This window comes from Cibotium barometz, chromosome 13 (genome assembly GCF_041138505.1).
Source record: "Cibotium barometz isolate CiBa-2024 chromosome 13, ASM4113850v1, whole genome shotgun sequence".
Taxonomy (NCBI): Eukaryota; Viridiplantae; Streptophyta; class Polypodiopsida; order Cyatheales; family Cibotiaceae; genus Cibotium; species Cibotium barometz.
Window position 1 is genome coordinate 11721320 of NC_141058.1, and position 12288 is coordinate 11733607.

Sequence of the window (12288 nt, forward strand, 5' to 3'; positions counted from 1 at the left end):
GATCTCTCTCTCTCACTTCGCAAGCAGGCTTTGTTTAGAGATTTGGATACTGAGGATCAAGTTAAGAAGCACAGGATGACGTTCTTGGAAGAGATGTGTGTTGCTCTTCGTCTTGGACTTATGTGTATTCAGGGATGGCTTGACACGTCCTCTATCTTTCTCTCTCTAGATCTTTGGCACCGTGATTGGATGGTGCATACGTGGATTTATCTGTCATGGAAACAGGGCATTGGTCTTTCAAGAAGAAACAGGACTTTGGTAACGAGGATACAGGCCTATGGTTTATAGGATACAGGTCTTTGGTTTATCAAATACAGACCTTTGGTTTCATGTGGAAAATATGTCTCTCGATTCATGTGAACAGGTTATAGTTTTCTCGAGGTTACATGCAAGCTGTGACTATAGGAAGGACATATGGTTTGGTACAGCCCTACTGCTCTTTAGGAAAGGGATTCGTGGGAGTCATGGTTGAGATGGAGAAGACCTTTTCAAGTAGGGAGGTGTCGTACAAGTGTGCCTTCTCTATGGAATGCTTTGCTGTATTAGCGAGAGTTCTTATTTGGAAGTCTTGGGTGAAAAGCAAAAAGGGATCCTATTGGTAAAGGATTCGACAAGTTGTACTTTGTACTCATATTTGTTCAAATAAAGAAATACCGCAAGGGGCGCCACTGCGTTTTGGGGCCAATCGGTGTCCTTGTACTATTCGCAGGAGCATTCTAGCTCCCCTGTTTGTTTTCCTTTTTCAGGTTCCCATGGGTGATGAAGTGTTTTATGTGCGAGTGTTTGTTCCACCGCCCGTCATATTTCTGAAGGCCGGTTTCAAGACCCATAGGGCAAGTGTTGGGAACAATGGCAACAGCCGCCTCGATGCCCGCGCGGGTAGCAAGGATTCCTTCACTCTACATCAGCATTTCCTCTCCGGAGACAATACCACACGTCATCTCTTTTCGGGGACCCCATCCTTCACCAGGTGGAGTATGCAGGCCTTCTTGGCCAATGCTTCATTTGCCATCAGATGGATCTTCTTGCCAGTGATTGCCCTCATACTCACAACCAGTCCCTAGCCGAGGCTCGAGCTCCGCAAAGCACACCCCCCCCCCCGGCAAAGTGGCAAGAGAGGACCGAGCACTTGAACGCCACCTCCTCCCTCCATAAAAACAGCCCTAGCACCCTACCCCTGAGAGCGAGGATGGGGGTAGGTGGCAGACAACAAAGTGGACACAGCGCCAACGCCCAGCCAAAGCAACACGCCGCCACCATGTGAGACAATCCAAAGAGACCGATGCGGAACGATCATCTCACGTAATTGTTTCGAGAATTTATCTCACAATCATCCATCTTGAGTGGAGCCCCCACCTGCCCCCAGAAGGTGCCAACATCAGGTCCAGCCTAGAGAAGGTTCCCACAAAGTGATGCCAATCTTCCCCTCCCCACCCCCCCCCCCAACCTAGCTTCTCCTGAGCACTCCCGCTGACCGCCTGCAACCCATGAACCTAGGAGGAGCCGCTAGGCAAGTTCCGTCCGTAGGCTGATTCATTTCTCAAAGCGTGTAGTGGCGATGACAGTCGATACTTCCAATGGATACCATTGCGTTTGCAGAGACTTCACCACCCAATAACTCATAGTTGCATTCCGTACCCGTACTCATCTGATGAGTACCTTGAATACTTTCTGTACCACTCCATACGTACCGTACCTCGTACGGATAAGGTCTTCGTACCAAGTATGAGGTTCAACGTACAACACTTATTTGGCCTGGTTTTTAATTATTTTAGTCAATGGTCATTGCTCGATAGTTAATTGATTAGTTTTCATTTCAGTATTACCATTGTCTTTCATGCTATTTTTGTATGGATGCTAGATATTTCTTATTTTACACACACACACACACACACACACACATATATATATACATAGTAAAAAACGTGAACGTACTTAAAGTGCTTATCTTGATGCGTACTTTACGTACTCGTACCATACCGCACCGTACCTAGAGTACTCAACCACTATGCAATAACTTCACCACACACAAGCACTTTAAACACTTGAAACTTTAAGATAGAGAAAGGGATGGAGCTAGAGTGCTCCAACACAAGACACTGCATTGGCCCCAAAACCACTGGCGCCCCTTTCCATACCTTTTTACTTGATCAAACTTGAGTACGAAGTAACTTGTAGACTCCTCCACCAACAGGATCCCTAGTAGTTTCACCCAGGTCTTCCACATAAGTGCAAGCCTTACCCCATGTCCTCTTCATCAAGAGCCCTTCTCAAGCCTTAACCCTTGATCTTTGTCTTCGAAAGCCTTCAAGCTAAGTGCTCCATGGCCTCACACACACTCAAGGCTCGAGACTCGCTAGCCAACACCTCTCATGGCGCCCTTGCTCTCTTGCAAATCTACCTTCGCGATCCAAGTCCTACCACTTGCTAGCCAAGGCACTCTTCATAGCACCCTTGCTCTCTTGCAAGCCTTGCTTGGATCTGTCCCAACAATGCTCCATACACTTGCTTATATAGGCCTAGAATCCCCCTTGCTTTAAAGCAAGTTTTTCTTTTAAAAAGTAAATTGCTTTTAAAAAGCAATCGAAAAGCAAATTTACTAACTTCTATGCAAAAATTCATCCTCCTAAAAATCTCTCAAACCTCATTCTAATAATACGATGGAAGGCTAAACAAGTATAGCATGTAGACCAACACATGAGGTGTCATCATTTGGTCCCTTCACTAGTCTTGACCAGTGTTTCACACATTGAGCGGAACCAAGGTGTGGATGGGGATTTTCCACAGAAGAAAGCTAGAGATGGCAAAGTGACTTATAATATTTATAAGTCGGTGTTTTCACACGTCATTAATGAAGGACTAAACATATTATTATTTTGGGCATGGAAAGGTGGACAGAAGGAGGTGCCTAGATGAAACTTGGACATCTTGCCAAGAAAAGCATAAAAGTTGATATTTTTGGACCAACACTTGGAGTGCAAGTCAAGGAAAGCTAAAGTTGATATTTTTGGGCTAAAACTTGAAGTACATGCCAAGGAAAGCATAAAGTTGAGGCAAGTTCACCTATTTTGGGCAAAAAGGGAAAAGCACTTCAAACATAGACAGTCGACTCTATTTAAGCAAACTTGGGGGCTGTTTTTGATCATGCGCATCACTTTGGAGCCTTCTCTCTGTCCTCTCCTGGCCAACTTGCTCCATACCTCCTACAAGGCTAGCCGACTTCTTCCAAACCTCCATACCTCCTACTGGGCTGGTCGACTTCTTCCAAACCTCCCCCAGAGCTGGTCGACTTCTTCCAGAGCAGCCACATGGCTGGTTGCTTTCTCCCAGAGCTTGATAGGGCTGATCAACTCCTTTCTGTGACTGTTTTTTGGAGGAATCTGGGACAGTTTTGAGAGCTCTTCTAGGGCTGATTTATGGGCTGTTTATGGACTGTTTTTGGAACTGATTTGAGAGCTGTTCTGGGGCTGATTTATGGCTCTATTTTGGGGCTGATTTGGCACGGAATTTGGGGCTGTTTTGGGCTCCATACGAGGCTGTTTTATGGACAGTTTATGGGCTGATTATGGGACTGTTTTGAGACAGTTTTTGGTGGTATTATATTGTTTATGGTTATTCCGTTGTGTTATCATGCTCTGTGTCTGGTATTTGAAGTGTTGGTCTATTCTATTGTTCAGGGTCCCCGATTTCGGTGACAGTGGTATCAAAGCTTTGGCTTTCTTGGAAGCAAGAGACTTCCTTCCAACAATGAGAAAGAGAAGATCAGAAGTGGGGACTACACTGACCAATAGTTTTGCTATTGAGCTTATGGAAGCAGTCATGAGCATGAGCAATAGACAGCTTGGTCTAAGGATTTATGAATTCACAAATTTTATCCTCGGAATATGGAGTTGGTTATATGTGCCCGTGTTCAACACTCTTTCCATATGGATTATTGTGGATTATAAATCAAGTTTGCATGCAAGCTATATAAAGCTAAAGATACTGTATGTGTATGCTAAGGAGATATTTCATGACGAACCTAGCAAATTTGAGTTTTGCAAAGATTGGTGCTTTTTGAAATTTATTGCAAGTTTTGGACACTTAACCCTTGTATGTACGTACAAGGAGAATTGTGTGTTGTTTGTTTGTCTTAAATTGTTTCAGGTAAACATTATGGTTGAAAAGCTTGGTTTACAAGGACTATGGACTGAGGTTTTGACTCCTTTTGCTTGGATGGAATATATTTTTGGCTCCCTTTATTTGGGATGCAGTGGATTTCTGGAATTTATGGATATCTTATGGATCGAGCATTTTCTCTGGATTTCTATCGGTGGAAATTCGTCTAAAACTATTGGCAGCTGAAATGCTTGTAAAACTATCCATCTCCCAGACATGTTTATAAAGATCCAGGATATTTATGCCTCTCATTCTCATCTTATGTTCTACACTTGAGCCCACCTCTCCCTCCAGGTCTGTGATCAGGATACCACCAAGGAGTGCACGTGGTAGAGTGAACTTGAGCCCACCTCTCCTCTAAGGTGTGTGGTCAGAGTACCAACACGGAGTGCATGTGGTTACTAGTAGAGTGCACTTGAGTCCATCTCTTCTCCAAAGTGTATGTTCTGAGTACCGACATGGAGTGCATGTGGTAGAGTGGACATGACACCTTGTTGGCTGGGGACTTATGTCTGCACCAAGGATCATGTGATCTAACATCTCATTGGCAAGGGACTGTGTCTACGCCAACTCTGGATGGATTCATTCATGGAAGGGTGGTAACCCTGGTGAGTGAATTCTATGAACTCATGGAAGGGTGGTAACCCTGGTGAGTGTCGCATGAACTCATGGAAGGGCAATTGCCCTAGTGTGAGTGAAGCCTCGTGGAAGGGGAAACCCTGGCGAGCATGTATGGTTTCATGGAGAGTTGTTGCCTTGGTGAACCATATGGCTTGGACATGCGTATGAATCATAGGGGTGGTGCCCTTATGTAGTCCAATGGCATGGCAAGATGTTTTGTGGCTATGGATTCTGCTTACTTTTCTTTTGCATGTACTTAAAGCTACTTATGGATTTATGGATATTTGGGACACGTAATAAACACTCTTTTTGTATATGTAATTAATTCTCTTCAGGTTCCTCTAAATAGATTATGTTTGAACCAAGCCTAAATGGTACTAATTGGTGCTACATCATACAAATTGCTCATCAATAAAAAATGATATTTCAAAATGAAGAGGTTAAGAAGCTCATGAATAAGGTGATGAAAGTAGATCAAATGCAACTGGATCAAGATTTAGATGAATAAGGAGAAAAGTAGATACAACATCTAATTACCAATCAAGTAGATAGTTCCTAGGTCCAAGATGATGAAGCAAATGCATCAAAAGATGCTAGTCATGTCGTACAAATTAATTGGTCCTCCCTAGAAGTAGATCAAGATGCGGAGAAGCAAAAGGGAAATATACACCACCACAATTACTAATCAAGTAGATGCTTTCCACATCCAAGATGATGAAGCAAATAGAGGATGCTAGTGATGTGGAGGATGATGCTTCCAGTTGTGGGATAGAACTTTTCTTGATATTGGGCCCGTAGATCTTAACATAGACTCATATACATGTATGGATTTGATTCAAGACATAATTAGTGAAGGGAAAAGCGAACTAATTACCAATAAAATTATATGATTGTTATATGACTTTTCAAGATTGTTAGGTTAAAAAGTTTAAGTAGAATTTGGATAGTAAATAACTATCGTGTATTGCTTGCAGCACTGCTCTACTCTAAGGTTTCACGACTATGCTGTCGTGATTATCGGAGGGTTTCACGACTATGCTGTCGTGATTATCCTAGGTTTTCAGTACGGCTAAAAATGCAGCTAAATACATGGCTACTTCATGGCTTCATCGCATGTATAACCGCGTCGTGTATGTCGAGGTCGTCATGCACAACCATTAGACATCCAAATGGGTTTATGGCAATTGACTCTACCAAGATTTGGTAAGATGAAAAAAGCACATTTGTGCTAGCTCAACATTGTGAACATGTAACCATCAGACAAATTCCAAGTGAAGGTTGTAATAAACACTTTTTTTGTATATGTAATTAATTCTCTTCATGTTTCTTTAAATAGATTGTGTTTGAACCAAGCCTAAATGGTACTAAGTGGTGCTACATCATACAAATTGCTCATTAATACAAAATGATATTTCAAAGTGAGGAGGTTAAGAAGCTTATGGATGAGCTGATGGAAGTAGATCAAATGTAGATGGATCAAGATTTAAAAGAATAGGGAGAAAAGTAGATACAACATCTAATTACCAATCAAGTAGATAGTTCCTACGTCCAAGATGGTGAAGCAAATGCATCAGAAGATGCTAGTCATGTCATGCAAATTAATTGGTCCTCACTGGAAGTAGATCAAAATGCAGAGAAAGCAGGAGGGAAACAGACACCACCACAATTACTAATCAAGTAGATGCTTTCCACGTCCAAGATGATGAAGCAAATAGAGGATGCTAGTGATGTGGAGGATGATGCTTCTAGTTGTGTAGACCTTTTGTTGATATGTGGGGCCATGGATCTTAACATAGACTCATAGACATGTATGGGTTTGATTCAATACATAATTAGTAAGGGGAAACCCGAACTAATTATTATTACCAATATATTTATCTCATTGTTATATAACTTTTGAGGATTGTTAGATTGACAAGTTTAAGTAGAATTTGGATAGTAATAACTATCTTGTATTGTTTGCAACATTGCTCTACTCTCAGGTTTAGAAGATTATCTGAGGGTTTTACAACTATGCCCTCAAGATTATCCTAGGGTTTCAGTACGGCTAAAAATACAGCTAAATACATGGCTAAAAATGCGGCTAAATACATGGCTACCTCATGGCTTGACCGCATGTATAACTGCACCGTGTATAATCACATTTCTAGCCACGTTCATGATCGTGTTCGTACCGTGAGATGACAACCACTTCTCACGCTCCCTTTTACTTATTATGGAGCTAGTATCTTGTGGTGTTGGATCCATGTGTAATATAATAAATAGACTGGTATAGTATTGTAGCTATAGTGGTGTGTGTTAGTCTTTCTTTAAATGTTCACATAACTACCTCTATTTTTTATGAAGAGATATAGCTGTGTATACAAACTCTTATCCTTCTAAGGATAAGTGACGTAGATTGTCTTTTGTACAAAAAATAGTTCATTGCTCTTGTTTTGAGATCATATCGGTATTTTTAGACCTTAGCCAAGGTATGGAGGACTCATATTTTGTTCTCTTGCATAGATTATGAAATATTATTTGATGTGTGTTGGGATTAATGGTTAGGACTAAACAAAGATGTTCCTACACCAAGTCTAGAACCAAAGTATCAAAGTGGCTTGAAGATTTTCAAGGCTTAATAGGATGTTGTAAGGAGCTATATAGGATGCCCTCAACAAGGGGCACACGAGATAAAAGACGTTTAGTTTTATACACCTAACGAGTCTTGAACACATGCACGTTCATGTACTGTACTCTTGTTTAAAAATAAACACGCCTAGTGGGCACACCTTTTTATTTTCATGAATCAAAAGTTGTACGTTTAGTGTTGTATTTCATGCTCTGATTCGGTGCTCACATAACCCAGTTCGTAGTGTAATTTTCTAGGCTGAAACTTAGAAATCCCGGCTGAAATTTGATGTTGCCTTTAATTTTAATGGTTGAAATTTGCATATTTTAGTTATATATCCCGGCAATTGTACGATTTCTAGTGATTTTCAATTCTAAATCCCAGTTAAATAAGCCTACGCATTGCCTTTAATTTTAAGGGTTGAAAAAAACATTTTTTTCGAGGAGTGCTCTGATATGAAACCTGGAGGTGTTGGGAATGTATGTTGAGAAGCTCACTTGATGTAAATGTACTTCTTTTACTTGACTAGGCATTTGAGATCATAGTTAGAAGAATAAAGAATACTGATGTTTTGGTTACATCGGGGCGTCTAGAAGATGTGGCGGGGCCTTATAGGTTCTTGGTTTTTAATTAAAGAAAAAAAAGCAAGGCCTAAGGTGAGTTATTGAGGAAGACTGTGAAAAAAGCAATGAGTTATTGAGGAAGACAGGCACAAGTGGTCTAGTAGTAGTAGTAGTAGTAGAGGTCGAGATCAAAGGAGAGGATCCATCGGGCAGGCATAACCGGCACGATCTCGACGAGGCGATTGGTGACGAGGCCGCGCGCGAGGAGGAAGTCGCCGGTGCCGCCAACGACGGTGAGGGTGCGCACTTCCTGGGCCTCCACGATTTGGCCCATGATGGTGAGGGTGCCCTTGTAGGTGCCATCGTCGATGGTGGCGGTGAAGGTGTGGAAGAGCACGAAGCCTTTCTGGCTGTCCAGCACGTAGAAGCCCTGCGCCACCCCAGCCGACGCCGAGCGGTTGGAGGCGCCCAGCGTCAGTGGGGCCTCGAAGGTGGTCACCACGCCGAAGGAGAAGGGGTTGGAGAAGTTGCCCGGAGGGGGCGAACTGTACACCGAGGTGAAGTAGGTGTTATTCACGGCCGTGCTGTACACGGTGTTGTGGAGGTAGAATCTGTAGTGGGACGGGCCGGCCTTGATCTTCTTGTTGTGGCAAGACGCCGGCGTGGCGTTGAAGCTGATCAGCGCCAGTAGCAGGCATGATGCGAGGAGCCAGCGGCTGGCCATATTGCTGGTAGCTGGGGGCTTTTGAATACAGCGGTGATCACACAAGAGTAACTCGCTTGATCAGCCTACAGGAAAATTATTAATATTTGGGAAATCTAAGGAGGACTTGATACGATGTGCAGTAGGCTCCCATATATTAATATTTGGGAAATCTAAGGAGGACTTTGTGCTGTTAGCTGGGGGCTTTTGAATACAGCGGTGATCACACAACAGTAACTCGCTTGATCAGCCTACAGGAAAATATTAATATTTGGGAAATCTAAGGAGGCGATGTGCAGTAGGTTCCCATATATATATATATATATATATATACTATATATAAAGTACAAAGCCGGCAAATTGGGCTGGCCAATCCGTCAACGCTAGTGGGTTTTTGTTTGGTTGTGCTTACTAGGAAAGGAGCATCAAGCTACGAGCAATAAGGCCCCAAAACGTTTTTTTGTGGGCATCAATTAATTTGTGTGCGTCTTTTGTAGGTTTGATTAATGTTCTTTTTGTGGTTAATTAATTATTTTGAGGAATAGGGAACCCTCATAATTCGGGTGATTATTAGTTTGATTGCTTTTCTTTAGAATGCATAGCCACATTGTGTGGGGTTTCCGCACGGTCTCTCTCGTGCTTGCTCCTGCATGTTGTACGCCTAACCGCTCTCTCTATTAGACCAACGTCCTTGACGATGGACTGTTCTCTCTCGGAGTTCCACCGAGCCTTAAGGAGGAGGAGGTGGGGGTGATTGTTGGGCGCGTTGAGTGGGCTGGGTTTTGGAGGTTGATTGAGGGGGGAGAAAGATGTGGAAGGTGGTTGGTGAGGAGGAGGGAGGGACGTGGAGTAGGAGGAGGGGCAGTCGGACGAGCATGAGATCGCTGATGGGTTGTGGAGGTGGGCGAGCGGGAGAATGGCAAGACATGGAGAGAAAGGGATGTGGAGGCGGTCTCGCGAGGTGTAGAATGGTGAGACGTGCAAGGGGCACCTAAGGTCTTGCGTTAAATAATGCCACGTCAGTGGCATTATTCAATGCACCTAACGTGGCATTATTCAATGCACCTACAATAAAATCTGAGTATTCACCTATGAGCATAATATATAGAAAACAAATATGAATCAAACTGTGAGTATAATATAAAGAAAAGATGAAAACAAATAAGCATGTTTGGTTATATTAGTTCTTCATGTTGCATATACTAAATAATTTTTACCTTGCCTTGTCAAGGGCGTCTCTCTTTTTCTCCCTCCCCTTGCACCTCCCTCTCTCTCTCTCTCTCTCTCTCTCCCTCTCTCCCTCTTTTACTATTTTGCTTTTATTATTCCTTTCATTTATCAGCATATCTCTTCTCTTCTCTTCTCTTCTCTTCTCTCTCTCCCTCTTTTACTATTTTGCTTTTATTATTCCTTTCATTTATCAGCATATCTCTTCTCTTCTCTCTCTCTCTCTCTCTCTCTCTCTCTCTCTCTCTCTCCCTTTGCTTGTCTACCATCTTTCTCTCTCTCCCTTTGATGTCTACCATCTCTCTCTCTCTCTCTCTTACTAGTATGTTTGTCTTTATTATTTTCTTTGCATGTGTAATTGGCATGTCATTCTCTCTCTCTCTCTCTCTCTCTCTCTCTCTCTCTCTCTCTCTCTCTCTCTCTCTCTCTCTCTCTCTCTCTCTCTCTTTCGTGAAATGGTGTTTTATATTATATGTAAAAAATGTACATCAGCCACATGGCTCACACAGAACCTATGGCCCCAAAAAAACCCCCACAAAAGATCCTCTAAAGGATCATGACCATGCAAACCTGTACACTAATAAGAAAGCCTCCTAGCCAAATAAGCATCCCAGACAAAAGCATCAAAGATGAGCCAGCCAAGCTGCCGTAGACCATAACGAAATAACATCTGCATCTAGTAGTAGCTGAGCTGAGAGAAGAGAAGAAAACTGCCAAAGCAGCAAACCGCGGATACGTAGAATGTGCCCATGTATTCCAGACAAGGAATCAAAGATGAACCCATTCCATGTAGTCCAAATATGCCAAAGTCCTGTCCATCTAAGGAAATGGAATATCACAAGGTGACTGTCCAAAGTAATGACTTGAGGACAAATCCCAAATATCCACTGATGAGCCAAAACAGTAGACCTCTCTACTGCCTCCCAAACGCGAGAGACAAAAGACCAAATCTGATGGGCCACTGGACAACTCATGAACAGATGCATAACTGTTTCAGTGCATGTCGTGCAGAAGAAGCAAGAGGCCAATGTAATTTTACAACGGCTGAGCTGATCCCGTGTAATATGAGTATAATATGAATCAAATTAACTATGAGTATAATATATAGAAAAGATGAAAACAAATAAGCGTGTTTGGTTATATTAGTTCTTCATGTTGCGTATACTAAATATTTTTTACCTTGCCTTGTCAAGGGCATCTCTCTTTTCGTCCCTCCCCTTGCACCTCCCGCTCCCCCTCCCTCTCTCTCTCTCTCTCTCTCTCTCTCTCTCTCTCTCTCTCTCTCTCCCTCTTTTACTATTTTGATTTTAATATTCCTTTTATTTACTAGCATATCTCTTCCCTTCTCTCTCTCTCTCTCTCTCTCTCTCTCTCTCTCTCTCTCTCTCTCTCTCTCTCTCTCTTTCCCTTTGCTTGTCTACAATCTGTCTCTCCCTCTCTTACTAGTATGTTTGTCTTTATTATTTTCTTTGCATGTGCTGGCATGTCATTCTCTCTCTCTCTCTCTCTCTCTCTCTCTCTCTCTCTCTCTCTCTCTCTCTCTCTCTCTCTCTCTCTTTCTCTCTCTCTCTCTCTCTCGATCTTAGGCACTCAATGAAAGAAAGTAGCTAGCCTCATTAGCCTAGATTAGCCTAGAAAACGTGGATTCAGCAAAGATTAGCAAAGATGAAAGATATTAGTCTATGATTAGGAAAAGAAAGGGTAATTTCCATTAGGAAAGCGATTATCCCAGTTAGCCCCCAATTATGGCTTATGTTGGTATATATACATGACCACCCCTTTCACACTATAATTATTATTGTCCATGGGCATGGTCCATTGGCCTTGAGCCCAATATTCATATGAGACCATCCACTTTCTTACAAACCATTCCCACCCGAGACGTTTTGTCCTCAAAACCATTGGTATGTACGACCACAATCCACATGGATGGAGTATATGTGAATGGACTCATGTCAAGCTTCAAGCTCATGCTCACACCATGTATGGGAAGCCAAAATTACATGTATATGGCTGTAAACTGCCCAAGAAGCCTTCAAAACAAGCCATAATGTCTACCCCATAATGGCATAAGAACCTTGTGTAGCTTCCAAGCATTAAGCATCCAAAACCCGAGGATATAGGGCTGTCCACAATGAATTTGCAGAAATTTCCAGCAAGCTAATTCGTTGTTCTTGACCCTTGTTGGACTTTCAAAATGCATCCAACAACCCTTTAAACCCTTCTAATGTAGAGGCGGGTTGCTAAGGAGCTTCTTCCTTAGGTAGTCCTCGCCATTTGACCAAATAATCCACTAATGTATAATTGTGAAGGACGCTTGATCTTGTATCCAAAATTGCTTCTAGCATATACACAATTATGCCCTCCTCATTCATAGGAAGCTCACTTGTGAGTATCAAACTCAC

The 12288-nt window shown here is 42.5% G+C and overlaps 1 protein-coding gene across 1 annotated transcript; it reads right to left on the reverse strand.

Annotated features, from left to right (window-relative positions):
* Positions 1-8110: 8110 nt before the first annotated feature.
* Positions 8111-8677, reverse strand: LOC147632376 (dirigent protein 6-like). Its single transcript, XM_086806963.1, has one exon. The coding sequence runs from the start codon at positions 8675-8677 to the stop codon at positions 8111-8113; it is 567 nt and encodes a 188-aa protein (XP_086663089.1).
* Between the last annotated feature and the right edge of the window lie 3611 nt (positions 8678-12288).